The sequence below is a fragment of the Oryx dammah genome, unplaced genomic scaffold, assembly GCF_014754425.2.
Source record: "Oryx dammah isolate SB20612 unplaced genomic scaffold, SCBI_Odam_1.1 HiC_scaffold_5, whole genome shotgun sequence".
NCBI lineage: Eukaryota > Metazoa > Chordata > Mammalia > Artiodactyla > Bovidae > Oryx > Oryx dammah.
This window is the reverse complement of record NW_024070189.1, coordinates 29,593,690-29,610,295: the sequence shown is the minus strand read 5'-3', so window position 1 is coordinate 29,610,295 and position 16,606 is coordinate 29,593,690. Positions and strand designations below refer to the sequence as shown.

The 16,606-nt window shown below is 39.6% G+C and overlaps 1 protein-coding gene across 1 annotated transcript in view; it reads left to right on the top strand.

The window, feature by feature from the left end:
- Positions 1-16,606, top strand: part of MSH3 (mutS homolog 3) — a 195,013-nt gene that overhangs the window by 36,647 nt on the left and 141,760 nt on the right. Inside the window, exon 9 of the mRNA XM_040239436.1 lies at positions 15,096-15,208. Coding sequence (XP_040095370.1) covers positions 15,096-15,208 — 113 coding nt within the window. The remainder of the gene's footprint in view (positions 1-15,095; positions 15,209-16,606) is intronic.

Sequence of the window (16,606 nt, the reverse complement as noted above, 5' to 3'; positions counted from 1 at the left end):
TGGTAGTTCGTATGGTAAAGAACCCGCCTGCAGTGCAGGAGACCCAGTTTGTTTGATCCCTGGTTCAGAAAGATCACTTGGGAAAAGGGATTGTAGCTATTAGATACTGATGCCTGTGTCGTTGGTCTGTGCTAGATCTAGCTTGTAGAGGCTTGGAGACTGGCTAACTAATTATATTCTCATGGAATTTTCTTTCTGGCTGTTAAAGCGTTGGTAGCTTAAAACCAGCCATGGTGAGCATATTGACACTCTTTAAATTGGTTGCCACAGCATGCCTCTCAGTGTACTAGGTATCTCAGTGATTTGTTTATAAGCATCTCTGAATAGATGTTGAGCCTTTCAGTGGGGTTATGTTAGTTTGCTGGGACTGATGAAAGTACCACAAACTGGGTGGCTTAAAAAACAGGAATTTGTTTTACTTCTGGAGGCTAGAAATCTAACATCAAGGTTCCAGCAGGGTTGGTTTCTTCTAAGGGCTGTGAAGCAAGGCTTTCCCAGGCCTCTCCCCTTGGCTTGTAGGTGGCCATTCTTCCTATGTTTCTTTATATTGTCTTTCTTTTGTGTGTGTCTCTGTGTCCAGGGGCTTCCCTGGTATCTTAGCAGTAAAGAATCCACCTGTCAGTGCAGGAGATGCGGGTTTGATTCTTGGGTTGTGAAGATTCCCTGGAGAAGGAAATGGCAACCTGCTCCAGTATTCTTGCCTCTGTCATGGGATTCTCCAGGCGAGAATACTGGAGTGGCTTGCCATGCCCTCCTCCAGAGGATCTTCATTCCCCAAGCCAGGAGAACTCACATCTCTTGAGTCTCCTGCATTGGCAGGCGGGTTCTTTACCACTTGCCTTGGGCTTCCCTGTGGCTCAACTGGTAAAGAAACCGCCTGCAGTGTGGGAGACCTGGGTTTGATCCCTGGGCTGGGAAGCTCCCCTGGAGAAGAGAATGGCTACCCACTCCAGTATTCTCGCCTGGAGAATTCCATGGACTGTATAGTCCATGGGGTCGCCAAGAGTAGGACATGACTGAGCAACTTTCACTTACTCACTGCTACCACTGGGAAGCCCTGCAGAGTCAGACACGATTTACCAACTGAGCATGAACCCGAGCTATGTCCAGATTTCCCCCTTTTATAGGGACACTGGTCATACTGAATGGGGGCCCACCTAATGACATCACTTCAACTTGCTGACCTCTGTAAGCACTCTGTCTCCAAATAAGCTGACATTCTGAAGTACTGGGGTTAGGACTTCCACACTGGGCCTCTAGGAGGACACAGTTCAACTCATAACACACAGCAGGGACCTCCTTTTCTCTTTTTTTTCCCCCCATTTATTCCTGTAGTGAAGATTTGTTGCATTGAAAAGGAAACATCAGTTAGTTATTCATTGTATTATGAATTGCAGATTGTCAGTTTGTTGATTTTTTTTTTCATTTAGATTTTCTTCTTAATTTATTTTTAATTGAAGGATAATTGCTTTACAATATTGTGTTGGTTTCTGCCATACAACATGTGAATTAGCCATAAGTGTGCATATGCTCCCTCCCTCTTGAACCTCCCTCCAAATTTTTTTTTGAAGCAGCCTTTTCTGGGGATATCAGAGTTTGGTATTCGACGAGGAAAACATTAGTTTATGAAGATTGCTTGTTTTAGGTTTTCTCAGGCAGGCTTGAGCTTGTTAATGACCTCAAAAGACATGTGATCTGAGTGAAATTGTCTTGATTTTGTGTCTGTCACTGAGAGAATGTTTTTAATCATGCATGAAAAAAATTTGAGATGACTTTCCACTAATCTGAGAATGTAATGCTGATGATTCTCTTCAGAATTCTATAAGATGATTGAGTTCTCAGAAAGTAGGGTTTTGTTTGCTTTTCTTAAAGGCATATAATATCAGATAATGATTTTGTGATTTTTGTGACTGCAAAAAATGTCTTTCAGTCACAGGAAATGTAAATTAATTTGTAAAAATTTGCTTGGTATTAGGATGATTGTATGTATGTAAAATAGTGGTTGACATTTAAACTGTGATCATCTCAAAGCATGTAAATATGGAATGTACTTTTTAAAATTAAATGTTTCTCTTCAAAAAGAATTTCTTTGCACCATGGTTTTTGCTGAATAAATTCTAGAATTAGGATCTTATTCCAAAAATGTATTTGAAATACACATTTGCATAGGAATTTGTTGATCTAAATATTGAGTACAGTTGCTCAGTCGTGTCTCACTTTTTGCGACCCCATGGACTGCAGCACACCAGGCTTCCCTGTCCATCACCAATTCCCACAGCTTGCTCAAACTCATGTCCATCGCTTCGGTGATGCCATCCAACCATCTCATCCTCTGTCATCCCCTTCTCCTGTCTTCAGTCTTCCCCAGCATCAGGGTCTTTTCCAGTGAGTCAGTTGTTTGCATCAGGTGGCCTAAGTATTGAAGTTTCAGCTTCAGCATCAGTCCTTCCAATGAATATTTAGAACTGATTTCCTTTAGCATGGACTGGTTGGATCGCCTTACAGTCCAAGGGACTCTCAAGAGTCTTCTCCAACACCACAGTTCAATTGCATCAGTTCTTCGGCGCTCAGCTTTCTTTATAGTCCAACTCTCTCATCCATACATGACTACTGGAAAAACCATAGCTTTGACTAGATGGACCTTTGTTAGCAAAGTAATGTCTGCTTTTTAATATGCTGTCTAGAGGCTGGTCATAGTTTTTCTTCCAAGGAGCAAGCCTCTTTTACTTTCACGGCTGTAGTCACCATCTGCAGTGATTTTGGAGCGCAAGAAAATAAAGTCTCTCACTGTTTCCATTGTTTCCCCATCTATTTGCCATGAAGTGATGGGACTGGATGCCATGATCTTAGTTTTCTGAATGTTGAGCGTTAAGCCAACTTTTTCACTCTCCTCTTTCACTTTCATCAAGAGACTCTTTAGTTCGCCTTTACTTTCTGCCAACAGGGTAGTGTTATCTGCATATCTGAGGTTATTGATATTTCTCCCAACAATCTTGATTCCAGCTTGTGCTTCATCCAGCCTGGCATTTCGCATGATGTCCTCCGCATAGAAGTTAAATAAGCAGGATGACAATATACAGCCTTGACATACTCCTTTCCCGATTTGGAACCAATCTCTTGTTCCATGTCTGGTTCTAACTGTTGCTTCTTGATCTGCATACAGATTTCTCAGGAGGCAGGTCAGGTGGTCTGGTATTCCCATCTCTTTCAGAAGTTTCCACAGTTTATTGTGATCCACACAGTCAAAGGCTTTGATGTAGTCAATAAAGCAAAGTAGATGTTTTTTTGGAACTCTCTTGCTTTTTTGTTGATCCAGTGGATGTTGGCAATTTGATCTCTGGTTCCTCTGCCTTTTCTAAATCCAGCTTGAACATCTGGAATTTCACGGTTCACGTAGTGTTGAAGCCTGGCTTGGAGAATTTTGAGCATTACTTTACTAGTGTGTGAGATGAGTGCAGTTGTGCAGTAGTTTGAGCATTCTTTGGCATTGCGTTTCTTTGGGATTGGAATGAAAACTGACCTTTTCCAGTCCTGTGGCCACTGCTGAATTTTTCCAGATTTGTTGGCAGCACTTTCACAGCATCATCTTCCATCACCTCTACTAGCTTTGTTCGTAGTGATGCTTCCTAAGGCTAATGTTCAGATTTCTTAATATAATATTTTCAGCTATAAATTATAATGGCAAATATCAAAAGCTTTCATTTTTAATCAGCTTTAATTGAGTACAATTTACATGCAATAAAGTTTACACAATTTAAGTGTATAAGTCAAATCAATTTCGAAAAAATACATACATCCATGTAACCACCGCCTCAATTAAGATATAGAGCATGTCCCTCTTTTCAGAAAGTTCACTGTGCCTCTTTGCATTCTTCTCCCTACCTCCTCCTCCTAGTCCAAACAAATACTGATCTGGTTAGACTATTACAGAGTTTCACATAGATGGGCTCATTACAGTATGCATTGTTTTGTGTACAGCCACTTATAGCATAATACCTAGGAGTGTGTCAGTAGTTTGTTCCTTTTTATTGTTCAGTAGTATTTCCACAGAATTTGTTTATCCATTCACTTCTTGAACATTTGAGTGTTTGCCTATTTGCAGTAAAGCTGCTGAGCACATTGATACTCTAGTCTTCTTATGGACATGTATTTTTATTTTGGGCAAATACCTAGGAGTGGAATTGCTGGGCTGTGTTGGTAGGTATATATTTAACTGTATAAGAAACATAGCCAAAGTTTTAATTTTAATTTTATTTATTTTTGGCTGCACTGGGTCTTTGTTGGTGTGCATGAGTTTTCTCCAGCTGCAGAGAGCAGGGGCTACTCACTAGTTGTGGCACACATGCTTCTCATTGCCAGGCTTCTCTTATGGACCATGGGCTCTGGTGCATGGGCTTAGTTGCCTTGCAGCATGTGGAATCTTCCCGGTCCAGGGATCAAATCTGTGTCCCCTGTGTTGGCAGGTGGATTCCTAACCAGTGGACCACCAGGGAAGCCCAACCAAACTCTTCGTTACCCAATTTATGCTGTCGTCAGCAGGATATGAGAATTATAGTTGCCCTATATCTTTGCCAGTCCTTGGTGTTGACATTGTTTTTAATTTTAGCCATTATAGTGAGTGTGAAGTCGTGTCTCATTTTTGGTTTTAACTTACTTTTTCTTTTTTGATCACCAAGGATGTTTTCATATGCTTCTTTTGTTTGTTAAAGAAAAAAATGGGTTGCCCTCCTACAGTATTGGTGGGAATGTAAATTGGTGCAGCCACTATGGAAAACAGTATGGAGGTTCCTTAAAAAGCTAAGAATAGAATTGCCCTAAGATCTAGCAGTCCCAGTCCTGGGCATACATCTAGAGAAAACTCTAATTTGAAAAGATACTTGCTTTTGTTCTTAGCATCACTATTTACAGTAGCCAAGACATGGAAACAACCCTAAATGTCTATCAACAGAATGAATAAAGAAGATTTGGTACATATACAGAGTGGAATATTACTCAGCCCTAAAAAGAATGAAATAATGTTATCTATAGCAACATGAATGGACCTAGATTATCAGAGATTATCACAGTAAGTAAAGTCAGTCAGAGAAAGACAGACACCATACGATACCACTTGTATGGTTGTTCAGTTGCTAAGTTGTGTCCAGTTCTGCACCTCCATGGACTGCAGCATGCCAGACTCCCTGTCCCTCACTATCTCCTGGTGTATGTGTGTGCTCGATCACTCAGTCATGTCTGCCTCTTTGTGACCCCCATGGACTGTAGCCCACCAGGCTCCCATGTCCATGGGATTTCTGAGGTAAGAATACTGGAGTGGGTTGACATTTCCTTCTCCAAGGGATCTTCCTGATTCAGGGATCGAACTCACATCTCTTGTATCTCCTGCACTGGCAGGTGGATTCTTTACCATGAGCACCACCTGGGAAGCCCTCACTATCTCCTGGAGTCTGCTCAAATTCATGTCCATTGAGTTGTTGATGCTGTCCAACCATCTCATCCTCTTGCTCATTATATGTGGAATCTAAAATGTCGTACAAATAAACTTATTTACAAAGCAGAGAAAGACTCATAGATGTAGAAAACAAATTTATGTTTACTAAAGGGTGGGAGTGGAAGAGGGATAAATTAGAAGTTTGGGATTAATGGATGCAAACTGCTATATATAAAACAGATAAACAACAAGGTCCTACTGTATAGCACAGGGAACTATATTCAGTATCCTGTAATACACCGTGATGGAGAAGAATATGGGAAAAGATAAGCATATATGTGTGTGAGTGTAGGTATTCAGTCATGTCTGACTCTTTGCAACCCCATGGACTGTAGCCCGCCAGTCTCCTTTGTCCATGAGATTTCCCAGGGAAGAATACTGGAGTAGGTTGCCATTTTTGACTCTAGGGGATCTTCCCAACCCAGCCTGGACCCATGTCTCTTGTGTCTCCTAAATTGGCAGGTGGTTTCCTTACCACTGTGCCACCTCAGTTCAGTTCAGTCGCTCAGTTGTGTCCGACTCTTTGTGACCCCATGGACTGCAGCACGCCAGGCCTTCCTGTCCATCACCAACTCCCAGAGTCCACCCAAACCCATGAGTCAGTGATGCCATCCAACCATCTCATCCTCTGTCATCCCCTTCTCCTCCTGCCCCCAATCTTTCCCAGCATCAGGATCTTTTCCAATGAGTCAGCTCTTCGCATCAGGTGGCCAAAGTATTGGAGTTTCAGCTTCAACATCAGTCCTTCCAGTGAATACCCAGGACTGACCTCCTTCAGAATGGACTGGTTGGATCTCCTTGCAATCCAAGGGACTCTTAAGAGTCTTCTCTCAACACCACAGTTCAAAAGCATCAATTCTTCGGCGCTCAGCTTTCTTTATAGTCCAACTTTCACATCTATACATGACCACTGGAAAAACCATAGCCTTGACAAGACAGACCTTTGTTGACAAAGTAATGTCTCTGCTTTTTAATATGCTGTCTAGGTTGGTCATAACTTTCCTTCCAAGGAGTAAGCATCTTTTAATTTCATGGCTGCAGTCACCATCTGCAGTGATTTTGGAGCCCAGAAAAATAAAGTCAGCCACTCTTTTTCCACTGTTTCTTCATCTATTTCCCATGAAGTGATGGGACCGGATGCCAAGATCTTCGTTTTCTGAATGTTGAGCTTTAAGCCAACTTTTTCACTCTCCACTTTCACTTTCATCAAGAGGCTTTTGAGTTCCTCTTCACTTTCTGCCATAAGGGTGGTGTCATCTGCATATCTGAGGTTATTGATATTTCTCCCGGCAATCTTGATTCCAGCTTGTGCTTCCTCCAGCCCAGCATTTCTCATGATGTACTCTGCCTATAAGTTAAATAAGCAGGGTGACAATATACAGCCTTGACGTACTCCTTTTCCTATTTGGAACCAGTCTGTTGTTCCATGTCCAGTTCTATCTGTTGCTTCCTGACCTGCATATAGGTTTCTCAAGAGGCGGGTCAGGTGGTCTGGTATTCCCATCTCTTTCAGAATTTTCCACAGTTTGTTGTGATCCACACAGTCAAAGGCTTTGGCATAGCCACCTGGGAAGCCTGAAATCATTTAAATATACACATATATTCCACTCTTTTTCAGATTCTTTTTCCATATAGGTCGTTACAGAGTGTTGATTAGAGTACTCTGTGCTGTACAGTAGGTCCTTATTAGTTATCTATTTTATATATAGTAGTTGTATATCGGAGAAGGCGATGGCACCCTACTCCAGTACTCTTGCCTGGAAAGTCCCATGGACAGAGGAGCCTGGTGGGCTGCAGTCCATGGGGTTGCGAAGAGTCGGACACGACTGAGCGACTTCACTTTCACTTTTCACTTTTCACTTTCATGCATTGGAGAAGGAAATAGCAACCCACTCCAGTGTTCTTGCCTGGAGAATCCCAGGGATGGGGGAGCCTGGTGGGCTGCCGTCTATAGGGTTGCACAGAGTCGGACACGACTGAAACGACTTAGCAGCAGCAGCAGCAGCAGCAAGTGTATATATCGAGGTTATCAGTTTTAGAGTCTAGCAGGTTTTGTTAATTTTTCTAATGCTTAACTTTAAAATTAATCTGTATCTTTCGTTTTCTCTTTTTTTTTTAATTAAAAAAATTTGATTTATTGGGATATAGTTGCTTTACAATGTTGTTAGTTTCTGCTGTACAACAAAGTGAATCAACTACATCTATATACATATATCCTCCTCCTTGGTTCTCTTTCCCACTGCCACTTCTCACCCCACCTCATCTAGGTCACCACAGAACACCCAGCTAAGCCCCCTTGTGCTGAATAGCAGACTCCCGCTGCTATCTATTTTACACATGGTGGTGTGTAGATATGTCAATCCCAGTCTCCCAATTCATCCCATCCCCTGCCTGTCCTGTGTCTCTTCTCTATGTCTGCATCTCTATTCCTGCCTTGCAGATGGGTTCATCTGTACCATTGTTCTAGCCTCCACATACATGCGTTAATATACAATATTTATTTTTCTCTTTCTGGCTTACTTTACTCTGAAGACTGGTATTTAAGTGACGCTTTGAGTGACTTCTTTTGTTTCTCCCTGTTTAATGAAAATGGTTTGTGTCTATTTTGGAGAGGGGCAGTAGTTCTCTGAAATCCTACCTTAGCTTTTCCTCAGCTTCATCCCTGGAATGAAAAAGGTGCTGTTAGAAACACATCTTGGGAGCTACTGAGAATATTTCTCATTGCTGACGTGTTCTTTCCTTTGCGTCTGTCCTGCCCAATTGCGTCTGTTTTTAAAGCTCTCTCTTTTCCCCTTGAGCACATGACTACTGCTATCTTTCATTCTTAAGTAGCAGTGAGAATATTAATAATAATAGCAATAGCTAACAGTAGGTATTAGGTACCTATTCTAAGGGCTTTATATTTATTGACTGAGTTAATCTTCACAAACCCTATGAGGGAGCTACTGTTCTTTTAATACAGATTTCCAGGAAACTGAGGTCTAAGGCTATTAAGTCTAAGTTATTCCACTAGTAAGTGGCAGAACTGGGATTTGACCCAGACTTCCTGATTCTGAAGCACAGGCTCGGAACCACTCCATTATACGGCTTCTCAGGAAAAGCACACAGCAGCAACCATTCCCTTCCATCACCTCTGCTGCTTCTGGATTTCAAAAGGAGTTATGTTTTATAGCACAGTTGACATTATTTTGGTTAATATTCCATGAAACTTTCATTTCTTTGTAATGCATATTACGGTTTGTATTTCTCTCTCTGGCAGTAAAGTTCTTGACAAAAAGCATGTGGGCTTCAAACAAAGTAACTTTATTTCCGAAGGTATTACTTTACAAACCTATTTCTGAAGGTATTACTTTACAAACCACAGTCCCACGGGTCCAGTAGAAAGCGGGGTCATCCTGGCGTGTGGTTATTCTTCTGGGAAAGCTGCTTAGAGGAGGTGAGTCCTGGCTGGCTTGTTAAGTTAGAATGTGTGCACAGGCCTGCGGCTGTGGTATGTGGAGATGGGTGGTAAAAAGATTCATGATTGGGATAGACTGAAAGATTAAGAAGGGATGGAGGTTCTAAAATACTGTTCCATGGGAGTTCATCCTTGGGGAAGATTTCCAGGGTCAGGGAAGAAGAGCTAGTTATGACTGTCGACAGAAATGACACCTTCTCTAGGCCCTGGACTTTCTGCCCCCTTTTCCTCTCCCTTCATCTTCCCCTTCTCACTGGCTCCCCAACTTTGAGCACTCTAATTCTCTTTATTTTCCTAATCTCATTGCAGATAGAAATGCTTTCCTTCAGGTTAGCAGTTTCCAGACAGACTAGCAATTTTTTGATGGCCTGTTGCCTGTTTTTTTGTTTTCCCCTTAAAGTAAATACTACTGTAAAAGAAAAAGTAAAAACCAGAAGATTTTCTTGGAAAGACATGACTTTAGCTAGTGTAGATGTCTTCCCTTAAAGTAAGATCTCCTATTTTAGTCTTTTGAACAGCAAGCACAGCTGCCAGCCTTGGTTACTCCCTGGACCTTAGGCCTTCTCTCCGCCTCAGGCCCCATGGGGTTTACACAATGAGCGAGGAAATTCTCAGTCCTTCCCCTTGCTCCCCAGCTGGGCTGTCCTCTGGGGCCACGTCCTAGTGTTTGTTTACCTCAGCTCTTTCTAATCCTGCAGGGGCTTGGCCCTAAACCTGCTTTTATTTTCTAGCCCCTAGCAGTAACTTGGCAAGGGTCCTTCTCTCTCTGCATGGTGGGGAAGGGGGGGTCGTTGTGGTCTCTAGAATCTCTGACTTATCCTCTGCCTCCCTCTCAGTTGGGGCTGAAGCAGCCTTACCACCTGAAATCAGACTGGGTTTTTCTCAATTCCATTTGTTGCCATCTTTAAGACGCTCTCTGTGAGATTGTGTCTCCCTCCTTCTCTGGACAGTGAAAGACTCCTTTCTGACTTTTCTAAAACCCTATACTTTCTACTGAGTTCTTGCTGAATTTTTAAAAAGTAGAAAATGAGCATCTTGGTTCACATCAGTGAAAAGCTTGAAGCTAGGCTGGAATTAGGCGTGGCTGGGCTTACGAGCTCTCCTTTGTCTCCCACTCTGGTGTTGGCCAAGGGCTCATGTTCCGCAAGGTGGCAGGATGGCGGCAGCCACTCCGTCTCCTGAGCTCCTAGCCATCCAGGTTCAAGTCCGGGGAGATGGACAGACGTCTTCCGAGAGCTCCTATGTAAATCCAGTTTCCTTTTTTTTTTTTCTCTCTTCTTAGTAAACAACTTAATTTTTAATAAGTAGTATATTCTAATGGTTCAGAAATTTAAAATTCTTAAAAGAATATGGGATGGAAAGCTTTTCTTCTATCCTGTCCTTTTTATCTTTAAGTAGCTCTCTTTGTCTTGTTATAATGCTTTTTGTCCTGAATTTTACCTTGTCTGATAGCAAAATCTTGCCCCATGCTTTTTTAAAAAATTTGTATTAGCCTAATATATCCATCTGGGCAGTTTCCCCATCTATCCATTTCTATCCTTTCTGAATTATTTAAAGTTTTGTTTCTATTGGTAGTGTAGAAAGTTTTTCTATCTTGTAATCCAGTCTGAGATTAATTTTCTTTAAATAGGTGAGTTTAACTCACATTTGTTGTCATGGCAGATATATGTGATATTAGCTTGCCTGTATTTAATTTTCTTTTTTTAATGTCTTTCAAAGAATCTTTCACTGTGTGGTATGTTTTCCTTGCTGTTCTTCTGAGGCTATTCTGATCTTTTTGTTCTAGTGGTTGTCTTTATAATTTGACATTATGCCCTCTGTCTTTTAAGAAAGTGATGATAGTTCCCTATTATGAGCAGTGATAAAATTAATGAATTTCATCCTAATATGGAGACATCATAACTATGTTACATGGTCTGTTTTATTTAATCTCAACCTCTATTGCTTTCTGTTTTCAGAGGACAGAATTTAATCACTCAGCAAGCTTGGAACTCAGTCTGTATGTTATTATCAGTAAATACACTGTCAGAGGAGGCCTTGAGTTTTCCTAGAGTAGATTATCAGCCTTTAACAAGGCTTTTTTTATATATAAAAATGATAGTTTCCAAAGTCAGCATAGATCATAAAATTGGTAAGCTGACATTTGGTCACAATTACATTATCAAAACCTTTGTAGGTAGTCTGTCACTCAACACCAGAAAATTACCAGTTTTACGTCCAAGTTGACTTTAAAAGTTCCTTGGTCTAAAGCTCCCCCTCTTTTTTAGCAGGGACTCTGCGCTTGTTGAGCGTCTTATCACCGCTTAACTTTTCAAATACAGTATATTTGGCAACTGACAGGCATGTAATATACAAAAAGGAATTTTTAAAATTGGAAATCTTAAGACAGTCCAGCTTTGCCTACCCCATGTAATGACTGAGACTCCTCGCATGTTGACATTAGTCCTCCCATCCAGCCCAGAGGGGCGGTTGCCTCCTCAGGTCCCTGGAGGAACATAGCTTCTGTAGCCTCTTTTCCATTCAGGAGGTTTTAACCCCTGGTCACAAACAGCCTCTTAAGAGGGTGGGAAGATGTTTTTTTGTTTCTGTTCTTTTAAAATCATTTTTAAAGTTCTGTGTCAATTACTTGACTATAGTTGACTTCCTTAGTGTTTTTTTTGGTGAATAGATACTGACTGCCCACCTCTAACAGAGCAGCTAAAACATGGACTGCCTTTGGAGAAGATTTGCATTTCCACTTTGTACTCTAGTCCTGTGATAGTCACCAATATTTTTCATATAGATCAGTGTCTGTGGTCTGCACATTGCCTGTGGATCACCCCCAAAATGCTGCTGAAAATACCCTCTCTCCCCCAGCTTCCTGCTGAATTCAGGTTGAACACATTTGGGGTGTAGCACCTGTGCTTTTAATGATTGTTGCTGGTGTTTCCCACCCAGGTCTTTCCTGGGTGCAGGCTGCAGTTTGAAGAAACCAAGATTGACAGTTCTCTGTTGAATATAGAAATTTTACTAATATCCAGTTTGACAAAATTCTCTGGCTGGATATTATTCTTTATGTATACAGTGTTTCAGGAAGGCTTTTGTTTCAAAGATACAGTGATTTGATTTTACCATGAAAAGAAAAAAATCTAGGAAACCACAGAGTAGAGATTTCACATATAACTCCAACCAGTTTGTGGGGGGAAAAAAATGTAGGAGGGTATTTAACATACAGATTGCAAAATGTTGAATTTAACACTCTTGTAATGCTTCCATGGAAAGCCTCAAGGATAACTGACAAGTCATTTTTTATCAGATTTAATGGGTTTCTAAATTCTTATCTGCTTCTCGAACAAAATGTTAATTAGAACAGTAATTGAGTTACCAGCTGCCTCGTGTGTTCACTCTAGGAACTTGTACAGAAACATTGTGGGACTCATGTAAGGTCACTCATTGCTCTTTGAGTGGCTAAATAACTTTGCAGCAGGCTTCTAAAAATTCAGGTATTAAGAGTGTCTATAGGAAGATAAAACTTGACAAGAGATTTGCAATAGTTAGTCTGATACTCTCTCCATTGGATTAAGGTGGAAAAATCCTCTTCAACACCACAGATGGGGGAAAATCCTCCCTTTAAGATTTCTTTCTGAAGCAGCTGATGCCTGTCTAGTTTTATAGTAGAACAGAAAGAGCCTTTGGAGCTAGGTATGCTGGCACAGACATTCTGGGGGAAAAAAACTAAGAAACCAAGTTTATAACTTTATTTAAGCAATACAGAGCATCATTACAAGTATAATATATTCCAGGAATGCAGGGTTCATTCAGCATTAGAAAATATGAATAATATGAGGTTAAGTGAGAGGAAACCATATGATCATTTTAACACCTGTAAAAAGAATATTAGGTAAGATTCAATAATCGTTTATGACTAATTTTTTTCTTTCTGCAAAAACTGGGGAACTTATCAAACCTTCGGCTAACAAGTCATTTACTCCAAAACCCACAGCAAATGTCATACTTAAAAGTTGAAACTTTGGAAGCATTCCCATTAGCTTCAGTAAGAAACTAAGGATGCCTGTTGGCATTACCATTGTTCAACGTAGCCCTGAAGGTCTTAGCTAGTAGTATAATGAGATAGGGAAAAGAAATGAAAAATAGAAAATTTCCTCTTGCGGGTGATATTAATATATACACAGACAATATAAGAAACAAATGTTTAGCATAGTTGCTATATATAAGAATTTGGGTTCATATACACCAATGATAAGCTTTTAGTAAATATAATAGAAGAAAAGGTTCCCTTCATAGTATTGTTAATCTAAGAGTGAGCGCAACCAAAGATACATATAATATGGAGAAAATAATGGAACAATATTGTTAGATATAAAAGACATGAATAAGTAGAGATCTTATGCCATCTTTAATAGTAGGATCTCTTAATTTGTTAAGATATCATTTCTCTCTAAATTAGTTCATTGCAATCCAGTCAAAAGCCCAATAAGATTTTTGTGAAACTTGACAAAATGAACATAAAATTTTAAAGAAAATCAAAAGCCCAGGAGTAATGAAGACAATCTTGAAAAACAAGGTGGGGGCCTTGCCACGGATATTGATACCACGCCATGGAAATTACAATAGTATGGCCCTGATACACAAAAAGATCAGTAGAATAGGATAGAAGCTAGAAACAGTGTCACACATATATAGAAATGTGGAGGCAGCATTATAAATCAGTAGTAAAAGATGGAATGTTTTATAAATGGTGCTTGGTCATTAATTGATGATCATATGGAAAATAAAAATGTATTTTCAACTTCACACCATCCCCCCAAATAAATTTGGATTAATTAAATTTGAATGACAAATCTTAAAAGTCTACTCAAATATAAGAAATAATTGAAAATATAAAAAGAAGCATGTCTAGCTTTATGTACAAATCTTGGAAATATAGTACTGAGTGCAAAAGCAAGTTGTAGAAGTGTATGTATAATAAAGTATTGCTTATATAAGATTTAAAACATGAAACAACACAGTGTATTGGGTAAAGATGCTAAAATGTGTTGTAAAATATGAAAACATACATGGTGGTGATAAACACCAAGTTGATGGTAGCATTTACTTCTAAAGATGGTAGATTAATATGACTGAAGAGGGATGTGTGCAGGATACATCTGTATGTATAATTTTTTTAGATAATATTCTAAAGTAACGTGGCAAAATATTAACATCAGGTGAATGTCCAATAGTAAAGAAATGGTTGTATAAATTATGGCTTTTACATACTATCAGATAATTTTTTAGCCATTAGAAAGAATGAGTTGTATCTAGGTCACTTTATATGGAGGGAATTCCAAGAGTTATTACTTAGCAGAGAAAATAAGATACAGGAAAGTTTGTATAAAGCTGCTCCATTTTTATGAAACAGTGTATGTGTGAGTATATATGTGTATGACATACTTGTGTATGACCATATGATCATGAAAAAAGTGAGAAAGGATTCCTCCTAGGCTGTTACCATGGCTTGGGAGTGAGGTGATTAGGAAAGGAGAAGAGGGAGGGGAAGGGGGAGTCAAGCAAAATTGGAAACGGATGAGACAGTGTACTGTCAGCATGGATGGTGATTTGATGACTTTGTTCATGTACTCAGATGAGCATATATACATACATGCATGCATAGTTTTAAAGACGTGTAGAACCACTTAGGTAAAGAGTGGGAGTTGACCTAAGAGGAATTTACTGTATTTGACTGGGGAGGCTCTGGGAGAAGGAATGGACTTAGCACAGAGCCAACCAGACAAGGATGCCTTTTCGAGGAAAGAAATACTCAGTGATGTGTTCTCCTGTTAGGGGATTTAAACAAATGATGCAATTAAATTGATTGCTTTTCCGTTTTTCTCTCTTTCGTGTTTATTAAAGTAACTTTTAATAAGTTCTTGATAATAGTATGTTTAGAATGCTCATTATGTGGAGGTGATATAAAATACCAGTAGTTAAAGTAATAGTATTTTATGAAATGTAGACTTTTGACAAGGAAACCTTAGATCTTTTTTTTTTTTCATCTTGGGGAAGAATAATGAATGAGTATTTATTTCAGTCAGGTCAGGGCCTGAATACAGATAGTTCAAGGTTATGTATAATTATTTTTTAAATTTTCGTTTTTTTTTTTTCTTTTAGTGTGCGGGATGACAGAATTCGAGTAGAAAGGATGAAGAATGTGTATTTTGAATACAGCCATGCTTTCCAAGAGGTTACAGAATTTTATGCAAAAGATGTAGTTGACATTAAAGGTAAATATTTTGTACATGTTAGCCATATGTCCGCAAATGTAACTGAGTTGAGATTTGGATAAAGGTGCAAATTTTATTTAAAGGCTAGTGAAAGCTAGGTAGTTATTGATAAACAACTGGAAGAAGCAGAGGAAAGCGTTCACTGTTCTTACACTTATCAGAGGCATAACTGCAGTTGCTTTTTGTAGTTATGACCATTTTAGTAATGTGATATTTTTGATGTATTCATGGAGTGTAACAAGTTAATTACTGAGTCATCTTCCTTCTTCCTTCCCTCAAAAGGTGGTCATGATTTTCCTTGCAGTTTTATGAAATGTGTGGATAAATCTCCTAAGGAAGGCTAGCACTTCTAAAAATTAATGCCCGGAATTAAAATATCAGAACATTATTGACAGGGTCTTAGTAGGTTGAATCCATTGTTTGTCTAATTCACGTTTCCTCAGCCAAGTATCTGTTTGATTTGGTCTGCACCCCTCATTCTTGCCAGTCCAGCTTCTGTTAAGATCCGTTTTTATCCTGTTGCAAAGCTTTCACCCTTGGACCAACCTCCAGCTCCCTCTTAGGCAGAGTGTCTTACTGGCATTTTTCTCCCATCCTTTTTAATCTCATGGTGTCTTGGCCAATGCCAAGGAATCATCAAATTATGCTCAACTAAAGACAAGACTAAGTCATGAAACTATCATAAGCCACTCTTGACATCCAATTCACCTAGAATCACATAGGACAGAAAATCCAGTTTGCTGGCACAGCACCATTTCTTTTAGCGGGAGGAGTCCTCTCGTCTTTGCAGCAGTCCATAGAGCCACTGGGCGCTGAACTTCCCGGCATCCTCTAGTGACAACTCAGCTGCAAAGAAAGCAGGTGGATGCAGGATCTGCCCTATAGGAAACCTCAGCTCTTGCTGGAATTTCTCCAAAGGACATGCCAAGTTCAAAGAATCAGTGTACTGAAGGAAGGCCAAAATTCTAGAATCAGGTAATTCCTCGCCTAGTCTGGATGCAATTTCCTGATTTCAGGTCATTTCCGCCATATGCAATGCTACCTCATAACACATTGGCATTTCATCTTTATCAGGTCTCCTGGGGAACAGAGCTGGGCAGTCAAAAGATGAAATTCTCAGTAGAAAAGACTTAATTCTTCATTTATACTTTGTTTTTACAAAAAGTTATGTTGAAAGTAATATATTTTATATTACAGATTTGTAGAGTATTTTATAGTTTTTTCTAAAGGTGTCAAATACCTACTGCAAAAAAAAAGATCAAAACATAGTTGTGTAGAAGGTAAAATTCCCTCCTTTCACATTCTTAAGAATTTTTTGATGTACAGGTCTACACATGAACATGCATAATTCCTTATTTTTATTAAATATGACTTTGATTTATTATTTCAACTAATTTT